We start from the raw sequence: 17,285 nt of genomic DNA on the forward strand, positions 1-17,285 counted from the left end.
GGGAAAGACGCAATTTCGGCTTCCAGCTATTGCTGGCGACTTAATTATAGTGTTCTTGTAATGATTTGTGCTCCGACTTGTGACGGCGCCCAAATCAGTCACTGAGCGCTGCTATAGCTGTAATTCCTATTATGGTCTATGGTGGCTCTGGCTGTGCCCAAACTGACTACCTACTTCTGTGGATTTCCACAAAACATGCACTGTTGGTGGTACTTGAAGACAGGGTTGGGAAGCCCTGCGGCTAGTTCCCCTTCTCAAATTTGTCAGTTAGTAAAGGTGAATAAAGGACAATGCTTGCTGTTACGCACACAATTTCCATATTTGACACAGGAATATCCTTCTCTGCACAGATCCATTATGTGACCACACCCACCTCCTCCCTCTGCTCCCTCCTGTAGACAGAGACAGCTGTCGGGAATGTTCATAGACTGCTGATATTAGTAAAAGAAGCCTGCATCGCAAATCCAGCCAGATTGGTAATAAAGAAAGATCAACAAAATGGATTAAGTGCAGCGGGGTTGAATGTAACTGCCTCATTTAGATACATAAAGCAATAAGATTTTTTTTTTAAACATTTGCAATGAAAAAAGTAAAATGCAGGCAGGTTTTAACTAGGCTTTGTACTATATGTATTATGAAACGTCAGTTCAGGTACACTAAATCTTGAGCAAACAAGCTTCAAGGTACCTACTGAGGGTAACAGATGTACATGGCCTGCCATAAGCAGCTGCCCCATTACCGATAATTCATATAATACTGAAGTAGCCATTCACTTAGTGGGCACAGATGTATGCAACACTCAAAATGCCTCAGGTGTGCCGCAAATGCCTCAGGTGTGCGGCAAATGCCTCAGGTGAGCCGCAAATGCCTCAGGTGAGCAGACCTTCGACCATCCCACATACTGCCTTGTAGCGTGAGCAGTCACTTTCTCTAACCTTCCACAGCTTCTACTTAAAAGGACTGTAAACTTAGTAGAAAAACAATAGAAACAGCTTCTGCCATTACTATTATTTGGCTATAAAAGTCTTATGCTGTGAGCAAAAAAATCTTTTATAAAATGCAGTTCTACCAGAAGGAGTATTTTGTCTGTAATGCTGGTTTTTAGAGCCACTGTAACAAAAAAACAGAATCATTCCGGAAGGATACCTAGGTTAAAAATAGAAACAGTGTTTACATAAAAGGCCAAGTATACTATAAAATTACTAATTGGTTCGCAATCAAACAAGGCCTTTGACAGAAAAGCAATATGGGAGGCTTGGTCCACTTTCCCACATTGTAAAAAAAATAAAAAAAAATTATGTGTTCCCTTGCTTCTGAAACATGCTCACTGATTGCTAACAGAAACAAGATTAAGGGCTCATTTCCACTATCGCGAATTCGCATGTGTTTTTCGCATGCAAATTCGCATAGCAATGCAAGTGAATGGGACTGTTTCCACTTGTCAGGATTCCTTTGCGTTTTTCTGTGCAGAAAAAAATTTGCATGGCAGAGCCATCAGAATTCGCATACCGCTATGCGAATCGCATACAATGTATTTAATAGGAAATTCGCATGAGGTTTGGGCATGCGAATTTTCATGCGAATTCGCATAGAAACCATGGAAAAGCACACCAGCACTGCCATGGTTAAATTCGCATACATAGTCATTCATGCGAATTCGCATGAAAATTCGCATGGATCCGCATGCGAATTTTTACCTCGGCGATTCGCACCGCACAAGTGGAAATGCAGCCTAACATATTAACCTCCTTGCCGGTTATCCCGAAGCTCAGCTCGGGGTAACCTGCGTAGGAGGATTGCTCAGGCCCCGCTGGGCCGATTTAAAAAAAAAAAAAAAAAAATTCCCTACACGCGATCGCCGCTAAACACCGCACCCCCCCCCGACCCCTGCGCAGCCTGGCCAATCAGTGCCAGGCAGCGCTGAGGGGTGGATCGGGATTCCCTCTGACGGTGACGTCATCCATCCCGCGACCGGGGAAGCCCAGCAGGAAATCCCGTTCTGTACGGGATTTCCTGCTCACTCTGATCGCCGCTCAGCGGCTATCATGTAGCGAGCCCTGGGCTCGCTACGATTTAAATTTTTTTTTTTTTTTTTTTAAGTGCTCTGCTGCCCCCTTGCCGCGGGAATTGGACCAGCAAGGGGGTTAAAGGACCACTATTGCGAAACATTTAATTTTCAACACCCACACAGCAGTTACAGCAAGCATACAGAAGATTCCGTGTCATTTGAATTTCTAGTATGGTCCTTTAAACATTCAAAGGTCACTGTATGCTATATACATCAGTGCACCACTTGCGCAGGCAGAGAACCAGCGATTCAATGGACAGGGGTGAGCAGCTCCAGCTTGTCATTACGCAGCGGTGTCCGCGCTGCGCTGGGAGCTGCCTCCCCTAATGCCTGCAGGGCATAGGGAGAGTGCAGGGACCTTTTTTTTCTAGTATCGTCGCTGGAGGAATAGCGGTTAGGGGCCGTTCACATGACAAACGCGGACGGCCACGCATGCGGAACGCAACGCATGCGAACGCACGCCATCCGCGTTTGTGTGCGTTGCGTGGCTGATCCAATCACTGAAAAGTGAATGGGACAGCCGCGCGTTTTAGCAAAATCTGCGTGCAGCATGCGTTCCCGGACCGCACAGGTCCGGAACGCATGCAGTGTGAACATCAGACAGTGCACTCTATGCACTGTCTGATGTCGTGCGTGTCGGCCTCCTGCACGCGTTTCCAAAACGCGGCTGGAAACGCGTGCAGTGTGAACGGGCCCTTTGGCGGCGTGAGCTTTCTCTGGGATATGGCAGTTGGGGGACAAGTTAAAAAAAAGGCTATACCATCTGTGATTTGCAACACCTTACCAGGCTACCCCTATAAAGGCATTACGGTACAGAAGTCTGTCAGCGCAAGTGTGGGCACTGACGTGTGTAGCATACAGTGACATTTGAATGTTTAAAGAACCATACTAGAAAATAAATAAATGACACAGGGAATCTTCTTTATGCTTGCTATAACTACTGTGGGGGTGTTGAAAATTAAGTGTTTCGCGATAGTGGTCCTTTAGGATAAGGCCTCATTTCCATGGACGGCTGAACTGCTCATTTGTTGAGCAGTTTAGTTGTCCACAAGCGCCATTTAGGGGCCCATATACTGGTCGATTTCAGTCATTGATCAATTCTATAGAATTGATCAGAAATAAATTCTTTCAAATCAATCCAAATCAATCGATTTTCGGACGATTTCGATCAATTTGATCTGACAGGATGGAAAATATAGGTGCATCTGCTGCTTGCCTCAGATCCATGACCCATAGAGTTGCATTGGGTCTAAAGGGGCCCATACACTGGTCGATTTCAGCCATTGATCGATTCTATAGAATCGACCGATCAGAAATCGATTCTTTCAAATCTATTGATTGATCGATTTGTGGCCGATTTAGATCAATTTCGATGGATTTGATCTGACAGGATGGAAGATCTAGGTCGATCTGCTGCTGGTAGCAGATTCATGGCCCATAGAGTTGCTTTGGATCGAATGGTCCAATAATGCATTTAGATAGATATCCAATAGATTTCATTCTGAAATCTATTGGAAATCTGTTCCTAGTGTGTGGCACACATCAGATAGAGTCCTGTCAGATTCGACTTGACAGGCATCGGACAGAAATCTGATGGTCGAATCTACTGTAAATCTACAGTATATGTGTATGGCCACCTATAGGCTGCATGGAATTGCTTTTCCCTATGAAACTGGAACACCCACTATGCATATGTTCCTGACAATGGGTGGACCCATGCAAATAAACCAATAAACCCTTTTTGTCTCTGTGAGCCAGCAAAAGCACCCATGACCACTAATTGAATAGTGCACTTATAGTCTTTAATTACACATCATAAATCCAAATTATATACAGAATGTTTGGCATATCTGACTTCTACAGAGAAAACAATGCTTATGGCTATAAATGAGCAAAGTATCGGGATGTGTGCAGATGTACACCTTATCAGTTAATAGAGAAAGGGAAAAAAAAACAAACATTGTGGAAGAGACTTCCTCTTACAGATGTATTAATAGTTAATTTATAATGAATTATTAGATTATAGAACAAAGCAGTAATGAATAACAGACTTACCTCGGCCAGCAAGTGACTTAACATATCGGTGTCATTGTAACTCCTAGTCATCTGATCAATTCTTTCAGAACTGAGAACTAAAAGAATAAAGAAAATACAAAGAATGAAGCATACAGATTCTAGGTCGTCCTCTAATAAGTATAATAGATAAGAAAATGTCCTTTTTAAATGTATAAATCACAACACACTTACACTCCCTCTGAACACTGACCTACAGAAATGGCCATCAGGCTTGTCTGCTATCATGTAACAAGACTTTAATAGCTTTCTGAACAGGAGAGTACCGTAGATTTCATCCAAGATGGCACAGTCATCTAACTTACCTTCAGTGTTAAGTTGTATCCTAGCTATGGCTACTAGGACAACTCAGCAGGAAGATCATTTGTAAAGCTGGGAATGGAGAGCACATACCCAAACAACATCACACAATGATTTCAAGAACAAATTGTTCACATTTACCTTGTGAATTTTGGCTTGACTTATGCACATCATCAAAGGATGACGAAGGAAGCTCCACAAAAGCTTTGCAGAGTAAGGAAAGAGAAAAGAGGAAAAACAAACAAGAAGTTTGAATAGAAAGAAGACAGATTTTGAATCAACCAAGTCTCAAAAGAAACTAATGCTAGGTACACATGCTACGTTTTTGTGTTCGAAAGATGCGTTTGATAATTTCCATCATGTCCGATATTGTTTCAGATTGTTTTACCGCTCGATTCCACATAGAAGTGAATGGAAATTGATAAGAAAAGATAAAAGAATCGAGCGGGAAAGTGAGCAGAAAAACAAATCAAAAAACGATCGAACTAAAAATCTACCGAAAAAAACGCATCATGTGTATCTAGCATTAGAATGAAAGGCAAACACATCACTGACATATGCAAGATGTGGGTGTCAGTGTCAGACTACTACACTGAGGAATACAAGTACTAGGCTATACTTGATGTGGCTTTAGTATGCAGTATTTCACATAGCCAATCTCATAATAAAAATGTAGTACATCCAAAACAGAAAAATAACTTGTGACGATGCAAAGGAGGAAAGATACAGGAGGGACTGCATAAGTCTTAAGGTTCGTATACACGTCCGATAAAGATCGTTCGTTACGAACGATTCGTGACGTTTACACGATATTCAAATTAGACCGAAAAGATCGTTCGTAATGAACGATTGTGTACACACGTGAACGATATAAGTATAAAGTACTGAACGACGAACGATTAAAAAATGCGTGCGCAAACGGAAGTGACGTTATGACAGGCAATAAGAACATGCGTTATCGGACGATCTTTGTACACACTGCAACGATTGAACGATTATCTTTCGAAAAAATCCGCCGGGTTGGATCGGTCCGATTGAACGATAACGATCGTTATCGTTCACAAAAACGATCGTTCACACTTTTTGAACGCACGATTATCGTTCCGATTGTCGTTATCGTTCGTTTTTGAACGATCGTTATCGTACGTGTGTACTCAGCTTTAGGCGTCAAGAACGAGAACACAAAACAACATTCCTATGAACGCTGGCATTCTACAATATATATAAGGTTACCACTTACATTTAAATTTTTCGTGCCCCTATTTTCACATGCGGTTTTGTGCACCATATCCGTTTTCAAAAACCATGTGCGATTTTCACAGCAGTTCTAATGTATTTATTACGGAAATGTAATTAAGAAAAGCAACATGCTGGCAGTTGGTTTTCATACAGATAGGTCACACTTGTGTATGAATTAAAGAATTGTATCAGGTAAATCAAATGTGAGAAAGGAGGGGGGGGGGGGCGGTTGGCACTAGTCAGACTGACAGGCGTCTGTTTCACGTCGGTGAGGATGCTTGTCACATTGTAGTCCAGGCCCAAACTACACTTGACAGTGGATGGTGCCTGTCTTCTGTTTCTTCTGACAGGTGAATTTATAGACGCTTTCTTCCTATTCTGGATATAGCACACCCGCAAACTAATCACTTGCCACAATCCTATAATTGAGTGCCGCAGTGTTTCCCATTTGTCTTAGTCAACATATTTCTATACAGATCATAGCTTTCTTATCTGAATTAGAAGCTTAAAGCAGAGTTTTTGCTTAAAGAACCTGAAATGGGTAGGGGGCTGGGAGGGCACCATTACTGAATTCCTTTTAAAAATGCCACTTTCCTTGTTATCGCGCTGAACCTCTGCTCTTTACTTCATAATTTATTAAGAACAATGCAGAGGAATGCCACTTTAAGATATAAAAGTCTACCAATGTTGAACTCGTCAATTGTAAAAGTCACTTTCTGATGACATCCAAACTAAGCTTTTAAATCAGACAAGAGCACGCAAACAAAGTACGACATCTCACATTATGTAGCACCTAATAAATTACTAATTTACTTTGCAGTCAAAAAACAAAAAAAAAATTGCTTGCAATACAACACAACAATTCTCCTAGGAAAATATATTTTATTCTATCTTGCATCATAGAAAGGTCTCATTTCCAAAATGTTAAATCTGTAAACCGGTTTTATGAAGAGCTAAGCAAAAATTAACCATTCCCTCTGAAATTACTATTTTTAACAACTGCATGGTCTAGTGTGTCACCAGAAAACAAAACAAAAGTTTTTACTGTTGTTGCCGATCTGATGTTAAAAAGCTGCAGAAATGGGTAATAACCTTGTTTAGGTGTAGTGAGGTTTATTCTGCTGTCTTGATATTCCCAACATACATTAAGCAAATACCATTTGTCACTGATAATAGTTACTGGCTCTTTGAGACATCTGTAATGTACAGTACAGTGCCAGGAGCCACTACAGCTGCTAAAAATAAATAAGAATGTAACTTTGGTATAATTAGAAGTAGAGCAGAAGGTCCAGCTCACCTTGCAAAATAATGCCATTAAGAATTTCCTCGTTCTGGTTAAAATCCAGATCATCGTTGTCCATTGCTCTCAGTGCAGAATGCTATGAGATGTATTGGGAGCCCTGAATTGTTGTTACTACTGCTGGCTGCCGCCCTGTCCTACTAGCAAAGTACTGGGAGAAACCTATGTACAGAGTTGTGAACTTTCCCTGCAGGGCAATTAAAAACAGAGCCCAGCCCAGTTCGGAAAATATATCAATATAACCTGTGAGCACCTGTGCCTTTATTATCAGCAACAACTGCAGAATAGTTATGCTGCAAATTCCATACAAAGCAATAAGATGAACATTTATGCAATGCGTGGAAGTTTCTGCTGCTTGCTACGAGTTAAATACATTGCAGCATTCTGTGCATAACCTCTGTACACACACCTTCATGCATTTCTAAAGATCATAAACAAACATGCGGTACTACCTACAGTGGTTTGCAAAAGTATTTGGCCCCCTTGAAGTTTTCCACATTTTGTCACATTACTGACACAAACATGAATCAATTTTATTGGAATTCCATGTGAAAGACCAATACAAAGTGGAGCACATGTGAGAAGTGGAATGAAAATCATGCAGGATTCTAAACATTTTTTTTTTACAAATAAATAACTGCAAAGCGGGGCACGTGTAATTATTCAGCCCCCTTTGGTCTGAGTGCATTCAGTTGCCCATAGACATTGCCTGATGAATGCTAATGACTAAATAGAGTGCACTTGTGTATAATCCAATGTCAGTAAAAATACAGCTGCTCTGTGACGGCCTCGAAGGTTGTTTAAGAGAATATTGGGAGCAACACCACCATGAAGTCCAAAGAACACAACCAGACAGGTCAGGGATAAAGTTATTGAGAAATTTAAAGCAGGCTTTTTAGGCTACAAAAAGATTTCCAAAGCCTTGAACATCCCACGGAGCACTGTTCAAGCGATCATTCAGAAACGAAAGGTGTATGGCACAACTGTAAACAACTGTAAACCTACCAAGACAAGGACAACTATTAGTTGTGCACTGCACAAAGTTGGCCTTTATGGAAGACTGGCAAGAAGAATCCATTGTTAACAGAAAAGCATAAGAAGTCCCGTTTGCAGTTTGCCACAAGCCATGTGGGGGACACAAGCAAACATGTGGAAGACGGTGCTCTGGTCAGATGAGACCAAAATGGAACTTTTTGGCCAAAATGCAAAACACTATGTGTGGCGGAAAACTAACACTGCACATCACTCTGAACACACCATCCCCACTGTCAAATATGGTGGTGGCAGCATCATGCTCTGGGGTTACTTCTCTTCAGCAGGGACAGGATAGCTGGTCAGAGTTGATGGGAAGATGGATGGAGCCAAATGCAGGGCAATCTTGGAAGAAAACCTCCTGGAGTCTGCAAAAGACTTGAGACTGGGGAGGAGGTTAACCTTCCAGCAGGACAATGACCCTAAACATAAAGCCAGGGCAACAATGCAATGGCCGCAATGACAAGCCTGGACCCACACTAGAAGTTTGGCTCCAATTACAAACTGAGCAGCTAGAGAGGTGGAGTCTGCATTTTGCTTCACAAGGTACTTCTGTATCTTGTTGCAGTGCATAGAGAAAGCCGGGGGGGGGGGGGGGGGGCAGAGGGTCGTGTTGCGGATATAAGGAAATAAGGATATAAGGAAAGCGGACAGAGAGGACATAGGGAAAGCCAGGGGACCGAGGAGGACGTAGCGGAAAGCCGGGGGACAGAGAAAGCAGGCAAATGAGGACCAGCATCATGATCCTACGCGTTGGTCTGAATTGTGTTATTCAGACCAAAAAAAAACTCCCCCCCCCCCCCCCCCACACACACACACACACACTTTGGGGGGGGGGGGGGAAACAAACCTTACTTATGGTACAAAAAAATATGGTATTTAAAATGCATTAAAAAAAAAAAAAAGAGGATTGTGCTGCGTGTGTGCTATTGCCCCATGGTCATTCACTTCACACCACACTTCCTAGTACAGGCCGAGAATGCTCGCCGGCTCTTTCCTGCGGCTCACCGCGTGGTAGTGCAATGCGGTGAGCCCGACTAATGGAAATTACTGGAGTAGGGGGCGGCAAGCAGGGGAAGGGAGCGGAGCAGACAGCATCGGCGAAAACCGCCGCCTTGACGATCCCAAGATCGTGATTTTCGGTTTTAAACCGAAAATCGTTCAGCCCTACCTTGTAGCCACTTTTACATCTTCTTGAAACATTTGCAATATTTGAAAAGGTAAAGATTTTCAATACAGCACAAACTCTGCTCTAATAGATTATTTACAGCATATTATATACAACCAGCATTTTTTTTACTAGAACAGCATTCAAAGGGTTAACACAGGCCATAAGGTGCGTACACATGCACTACTAAATGCAACGACGGGCGGTCTTTAAATCCTGACAATATGCTACAGATGTAATATAACAAAGGTCACAGTAGAGTTGATGATTTCCTGAGAACAAAAAGTGCAGACACCCAAATGTTCTAAAATTGATTGACTGGAAGCATTACAAACATAGGAAAAAGTGGAGTCGGCTTATGAAATTCAGCAAACGTGGACTAGATTTTTCCTTTTTAACAAATGTCTGCTATTGGTCGACAAAGTTTGCAACATTCACTTGATTCATGTCAGATCACTGAAGGTCCGACCTAGAATACACAACAAAAGTCATGAAACTCCCAGACCAGAAGATCCTGTATTAAAAATATAGGGGCTTACTGTGCCCAAAGACTAAAATCATTGATGGGCATTAAGGTTTAATGTTTTTGATAACATTTTGTAGACAATATGAATGCATACAAGCCCAATGAAGCCCATATAATGCGATACTGCCTCTCCTAACCCCTCTAAGCAGCATTGGTTATTTTTTTGAGGGACACATGGCTCGTCCCCACCTTCCAACATTAAATACAATGCATGTCTGGGCATTTTGGTACAGATAAGCTGGCGTTACTGTGCCACAAGCTTTGCTGGAATCCGCAGGCAGTGCACACACATACACCAGGCTAGAAAGCTTTCCATTGTAAAATGATTTTTTTCTGTGCAGTTTCAGCACAAAACATTCAAGCCTACAAGAATGTCAGGAGACAGGATCAATAAAAAGGGTTACAAGTCTTCCAACACTTAGACATTCCATCAATACACTCCTGAGAAACACTTACATTACAGCAGTATCTTATCACAATGGGGTGATATATGGGAGGAACCTGTAGTTTAAGTTTAACAAAGGCTGAACACAAGTAATTCAGACAGACACAAATAAACATACAGTAATACAACTGCAAACAGAAAAAAGTTACCTGTAAAAAGCAATTCTGAAATTGAGCACAGGAAAAGGGAAACTTTAAAGGGACTTGGAGCTCCCAGGAACAAAAATAAAAAAATTATACATACCTGGTGTTTCCTCGAGCCCCAACAGCTTGGATCGCACTCACGCCGCTGTCCTCTGATGTCTGCAGTGCTGTTACCCGGTCTCCGCATTTCCATCAGTCGGAGCCAGTATGACGCAAGAGCGCACTTCTCCTGTGTAGACTGGAGCCGACTGACGGAAGTGCGGGGATGCCAGTCCTGTAGTAGACATCAGAGGATGGCGGCGTGGGAGCGAACCAAGCTGATGGGGATGGAGGAAGCCCCAGGTATGTATATTTTTTTGTTGGGTGTGTGGGGGGGGGGGGGAGCTCTGGTACACCTTAACCACTTAAGCTCTCAGTCGTTTTCAGCTTATGCATCCGAGCAATGTTCACCTCCCATTCATTAGCCTATAACTATCACTACTTATCACAATGAACTGATCTATATCTTGTTTTTTCCGCCACCAATTAGGCTTTCTTTGGGGGGTACATTTTGCTAAAAGCTACCTTACTGTAAATGCATTTTAACAGTAAGAATAAGAAAAAAAAATAAAAAATTCATTATTTGTCAGTTTTCGGCCATTATAGTTTTAAAATAATACATGCCCTCATAATTAAAACCCACGTATTGTATTTGCCCATTTGTCACGGTAATTTCACCGTTTAAATTATGTCCCTATCACAATGTATTGCGACAATATTTTATCTGGAAATAAAAGCATTTTTTCAGTTTTGCATCCATCACTATTTACAAGCTTATAAAAAAAAAAAAAAAAAAATAGAGAGAAATTTTTTATCTTTACATAGATATTTAAAAAGTTTAGACCCTTAGGTAAATATTTATGTGTTTTTTTTTATAGTAATGTGTTTTTTTTTTTTTTTTAATTAAACATTTTATGTGGGCATTTTTGGGAGGGTGGGATATAAAAAGTGTTTTATTTGGGGAAATATTTGTGTATTGTAATGTTTTTTTAACTTTTACTTGTAGTTTTACTTTTTGGCCACAAGATGGCAATCTTGAGTTTGTTTACATGACGTCACTCTAAGCGTACAATGTACGCTTAGAGGGATGTACGCTTAGAGGGACATAGCTTCAGAAAAAGCGTAGCTTCCGAGAGAAGCTGTCGCTTTTTCAGCGGGGGAGAGGAATCAGTGATCGGGCTCCATAGCCGTGCACGATCGGCCGCAGGAGCGCGCATGTCCTCCTTGACGTTTTTATACGTCAAGGAGGACAAAGTGGTTAAAGGAAACCTAAAGGGAATAATACAAAAAATCCAGTTTAACTTACCTGGGGCTTGTACAGGCCCCCTGCAGCCATCCCGTGCCAGGACATACCAATCCTCCAGTTCCCCCCCGAAGCAAAGTGAGTCAGCCCACTGTGTCGCTGCATGCATGCTTTATCATGCTCCTGCTGTCGGGAGCGTCCTTCGCATGTGCAGTACGAGATTTTCTTATACTATGCATGTGCAGGACGCTCCCGGTGGTAAGAGCGCAATTGAGGATGCACACAGCATCAGCCACGCAAGCACAGTGGCCATCGACTGGCTGTGTCACCAAAAACGAAACTGGGTCGCTGTGGGGGACTGAAGGATCAGTATGCGAAGGTGCGTACACAGTGTGGCTGCAGAGGGCTGGCAGAAGCCTCAGGTAAGTTAAGGATTTATTTTTCATTCACTTTAAAGTAACATTCCGAGGGATGTTATATTTAAATACAATGTGAAAAGAACATCTTGGCATCTGAATTGAGCATTTTTTGTCACGTCTTTCTAGCATTTGCTCCAGCTTGTGGAATGCTGAGTGAATATAGATTTTCGAATGCCCCGAAACTAATACTCCTGCCAGATGTAGAAAGGCATTATTCAAGCTGAGGAGTAGCCAGGAGAGGTGCAGAGAGGTGGGGAAGCACCCCAGGGCAGCTGGCACAACCTGGCTTTACTAAATGTAATTACTGTAGAGTAGAATGGGTCCAGAATGAATAGCGGTGTGACACTTACTCATGTAACGGAAAGTTTCTTCAGCCAAGACAGGAGACAGGCTGCCGAGGCCATTGCTTTGCTTTGTTGGGGACTGGATCCAGTCTTGGTGGTCATAGAGGTATAGAGAGTCCACGTGCAATTTGTACTGAGGAAGTTGGTCTTCTAGCATGTTTACCAGTTCCATTTCAGGGGCATCCTGGGTGTTATAGATGTCTGAAAGAAAGACATTTGATTAGAACAAAAATTTAGGGAGGGAAAAAAAAAAAAAAAAAAAAAGTACCAAAACAGACAGAATAATTCCCACACAGGCTGCATAGGGCTGGAGAAAAACAGATATGGTATTCAGAAGCCAGTCTCTCCCAACTAATAGCCAGCAGGGAATTTGAAGAGCATGGTGCCAGTTGCAATTTTGTCAAGAGTCTTGGTTTCCAGACTCCTGTGATTTTCCAGCCATGGATTTATTTATCGTATTTATAAAGCACCAACATATTAGGCGGCGCTGGACATTAGTTATGGTTACAGACAATATTTAGATGTGACATTCAGCAATAAAACACAGGAATGCATGCAAACCAGATCAAGCAGCAAAGTATGAGTACAGGAAATGCTTAGTCACTGGATGGGTGCATGAAGATTAGGCAAGATGAGTTTACTCAGATCCACAGGATGGGTGCACGGTAATGGAGGTGCGTGAACAGGTAGGAGACAGAAGGAGGAGGACCCTGCAGAGGGAGAGCGAATGGTAGGGGATCAGAGTTCAGCTGTGGGTTTAAAGCACCAGTTGGGGGGGGGGGGGGGGGGAGGGGGAAATCAGGCCAGGAAGAAAAGGTGCATTTTGAAGGCCTTCTTAAAGATGTTGAAGGACGGTGCAACCCTAATGGGGGGGGGGGGGGGGGGGGAGTAGGGAGTTTCATAGTGTTGAAGCAGCTCTTGAGAAGTCCTGGAGGGGTGCATGGGACTGGGTGATGCAGGGAGTGGTCAGGCGAAGTTCATTGGAGGCTAGGTGTGTACCTCGGAGTAAGATTGGAAATGAAGGTCGGGCAGGTTTTGTGGACAGATTTGTAGGCCAGACACAGTATCTTGAATCTGATTCGGGACTGGATAGGAAGCCAGTGGAGGGATTCACAGAGGCGAGCTACCATGGTGGAGAGATGGAAGGAGTGGATTCTGGTTGCCACATTGATGACGGACTGCAGCAGGGCAATTCCGGTTATAGGGAGACCAGACAGAAGGGCATTGCAGTAGTGGAGGTGGGAAATTATGAGGGCATGGAAGAGGAGGAGTTTAGTGGTGAAAGAGGTCACCAAAGAGTGGATTTTGCAGATCTTGCAGGGATGGAAGTTGCAGGACTTTGTGAGGTTTTGGATGTGGGGGGTTAAGAAGAGTGCGAAGTTCAGGGTGACAACCTCACAGTGGGCATGTGAAGTAGGGCGAATGGTTGTGTGGTTAATAGTGACATGCAAATCTGGAAGGGTCAACGATGGCCAGGGCAGGACAATCATAATTCCGTTTTGTCCAGGTTTCGTTTCAGGAACCCTGCGGACGTCCAGGTGGTTACGGCTGATAGGCAGGAGGAGACCTTGTCCATGGTAGTGGTGGATAGGTCAGGGGTGTGGAGGCAGATCTGGGTGTCATCTGCATACAGATGATCGTTAAAGGACAACTGATGTGAGAAATAAATGGAGGCTGCCATATTTATTTCCTTTTATACAATACCAGTTGCCTGGCAGTCCTGTTGGTTTATTAGGATGCAGTAGTGTCTGAATAATGCCAGAAACAAAGCATGGAGCTAATCTTTCAGGTCTGACAATAGTGTCAGTAACACCTGCTGCATGCTTGTTCAGGGTTTATGGCTAAAATTATTAGAGGCAGATGATTAGCAGGATAGTTAGGCCCCTGGTATTGCTTAAAAGGAAATAAATATGGCTGCCTCCATAGCGCTCTCGCTTCAGTTGCCCTTTAAAACCCATAGAGGAAATAACCTTGCCAATGAAGGATGTGTATAGGAGAACAGTAGGGGGCCAAGGACTGAGCCTTGGGGGACTCCCACAGAGAGGTGGTTGGGGGTGGATGAAGACTCATTGAAGGAGGTAATGAAAGAGCGGTTGGAGAGGTAGGAGGAGAACCAGGCCAGGGCAAGGTCATGAATGCCCATGGATTGGAGAAGTAGAAGATGGTCCACTGTGTCAAATTGCTGCTGAAAGGTCAAGAAGGAGGTGAATGGAGTATTTGCCTTCTGCTTTAGGTATGGTGAGATCATCATTGAGAGAGCCATTTTACTACATCTTAACACAGCACTATTCTCACATAGAAACCTTCCTTACTGATGCCTAACATTAAAGGACATTCAAGGTGTATATCAAATATCCAGGAGCACCACTATAGGCTTCAATCAAAGTAGTAGGTGTGCCAAGGTCCTCACCCCGGTACCCAAGGGGTCACAGTATGCACTTCACCAAAAGGATCGGCACCACGCTGTGTATCTATAGCTCTTAAAGTTTATTAATCATGAAAGCAACAACAGACCGCTGTTTCGGCCCTTCCTTAGGCCTTTGTCAAGTTGCAAGGATCATACAGCACATAATGACAAACATGCACTCATATATAGCATTAAAACCGCCCCTCAGGGCCCAGTGACCAATCATGTGAGCGCACAACTGGAGGACCTGATGGGAGACTGACCTGAGCTTGCAAACCAACAGCATACTGCCATTTCAAAAGGTCACTCACCTATCAGAGCAAAGCGGCGAGTTCCCCGCTGCATGGCATCTGGCAAAACTGCGCATCATAGCAAAAAACGCTGCCTCCATCCACGGAAGCAAGCGGTATGACGTCACGGTCACATGACAAGTCATGTGACTTGGTCAGCTGTTCAGTGTCAGCCAATCACATGCGCGCCTATTGCCATAGCAACTACAGCCTCCGCAACACAGCGGTGGGAGGTGTCAAGGCGGCCAAAGAGTCTGCCTACAATAAACAGACACTTCACATAGCGTATGCCGCTGCACTCACCACACCACAGCAAAGTAAAAGGGGAACTCCACCGGTCTCACCAAAATGCGCTGTCACAAGGGTCTGAAAATAAAAACATATATATTATAAACTAAAGAAAAATAAATACAGTACAATCATAGAGTTCAGAGACAGAGACAGGAACATTACAAATTAAACACAAAAACTCAAATCCAACTCTCTATTGAACCTGTGGCCCAGGAGGGGCAGATGAATAACGGCAACCTAGTGGTAAATATATCCTCCTATGTACTATCTGAGGTTGAGGAACATGTGCTCAATTTTGGCTTGTCTTTCAGTCCGACTTGTTTTCCTGATTTTTTTGAACTTGATCAGGACTTATTCCGATTTTTCCGTTCTCTAAAACTCAAACATTACTTTAGTGTCATGCCCAATTTTTCTAGAGACTCTGGAGACGTAGGACGTGATACATTGCGATTAAGGGACTCAGGTTTGCGCAATAAAAGTTCCTTTACTCCGTCCAGTCATGCTATTATTGATCATTATATTGCCAGAGTAACGGAGGATTTGTCTGTTATTGAACGTGACTTTAAGGACGGTTTATTCCATGTGTCATGTAATTTGTCTAAAAATGAGAACCTTGCCCTAAAAGCTTTACAAAGTAATACTGATATTGTCATTTGTCCAGCTGATAAAGGGGGTGCAGTGGTGGTGCTGGACAAGGGTCAATATAATGGAGAGATTGAGAGACAGCTCTCGGATGTATGTGTATATGAGGTACTACAGGGTGACCCTTTACCTAGGATACAAAAGCGTATCTTGGATGTTCTGCGAGATGCCTTGGCCAGAGATTTAATTGATGAACCATTATTCAATTTTTTACAGCAAACCAATCCCACCACGCCACATATATATGTGCTTCCTAAAATTCACAAAACTTTGCACTGCCCTCCGGGGCGGCCGATTGTGGCAGGGGTGGGATCGGTTTTTGTTCCGCTGGCCAGGTATGTCGATAGACTGTTGCAGCCCATTGTACAGTCCCTTGATTCACATATCAGGGACACTGGTATGTTTCTCACTAAACTGAGGTCACTGCCACCCCTTGAAGAGGGTGTGGCTCTGGTCACGCTAGATGTCGAGAGCCTATAACACCTCCATCCCACATGATGGGGGTGTGGAGGCTGTAGACTGGTACATCATGACGCAGACAGATTGTAGTCATGCTCAGCGTATATTTCTGATACGGTTATTGGAAATTGTCCTTCAAGAAAATTATTTTGAATTTAATGGGCGGTTCTTTAGACAGTTAAGCGGAACAGCTATGGGTTCTAACGTGGCCCCCTCCTATGCAAACCTATTTATGGGTTTATACGAAGAAACCTTTGTGTATCTTAATCCATTGTATCGTAGACACGCCCTTTGTTGGTGGCGATATATAGATGATGTGTTTTGCGTATGGAGGGGGCCACGTTGTACCCTTGATGAGTTCATTCAGGGGATTCATCAACAATGTCCACAGATCAAGCTCACAGTTAATTGGGGTGTGGAAGAAGTACCGTTCCTTGATGTCCTGGTATGTAATAGACAGGGTATTATTAGGACTGATTTGTACACTAAGCCCACGGACAGGAATTCCGTCCTTCACTACAGGAGTTTTCATCCCGATGGGGTGAAGGATGGGATTCCTGGGGGCCAATATTCTAGGATTGAGAGGATTGTCAGTGAGCCCGACAGGCGGGACAAGCGCAGAATTGAATTATCGGAGAAATTCCGTTCAAGAGGGTATCCCTTGGAGACCTTACAAGGACAAAAACGGCGGCGGAGGCGGAACAATAGGGAGCTACCGCGTATTCCCTTTGTGTCAACCTATAATGTCTGTAGTGACAAAGTTGCTCGGTCATTGCGAAGACATTGGCATTTGCCTAGTGACGGCTTTCCAAGGGTACCAGAATTTAGGTCCCCCCCTATGATGTCCTTCCGTCGGG

General features: G+C 43.3%; 1 protein-coding gene across 5 annotated transcripts in view; it reads right to left on the reverse strand.

Annotated features, from left to right (window-relative positions):
* The window catches only part of TRAK2 (trafficking kinesin protein 2), a 94,511-nt gene that overhangs the window by 45,432 nt on the left and 31,794 nt on the right, over positions 1-17,285 (reverse strand). For 3 of the 5 annotated variants that reach the window (XM_068245156.1, XM_068245152.1, XM_068245153.1), the window contains exons 3-5: positions 12,346-12,540; positions 4,583-4,645; positions 4,124-4,200 (exon numbers count right to left, since the gene is read on the reverse strand). In XM_068245156.1, the coding sequence (XP_068101257.1) occupies positions 4,124-4,200; positions 4,583-4,645; positions 12,346-12,540 (335 nt within the window). Of the gene's footprint in view, positions 1-4,123; positions 4,201-4,582; positions 4,646-6,977; positions 7,116-12,345; positions 12,541-17,285 lie in introns of those variants that run through there. The other 2 variants (XM_068245155.1, XM_068245157.1) reach the window with 2 other exon arrangements.

The sequence above is a fragment of the Hyperolius riggenbachi genome, chromosome 7 (genome assembly GCF_040937935.1).
Source record: "Hyperolius riggenbachi isolate aHypRig1 chromosome 7, aHypRig1.pri, whole genome shotgun sequence".
Lineage (NCBI taxonomy): Eukaryota > Metazoa > Chordata > Amphibia > Anura > Hyperoliidae > Hyperolius > Hyperolius riggenbachi.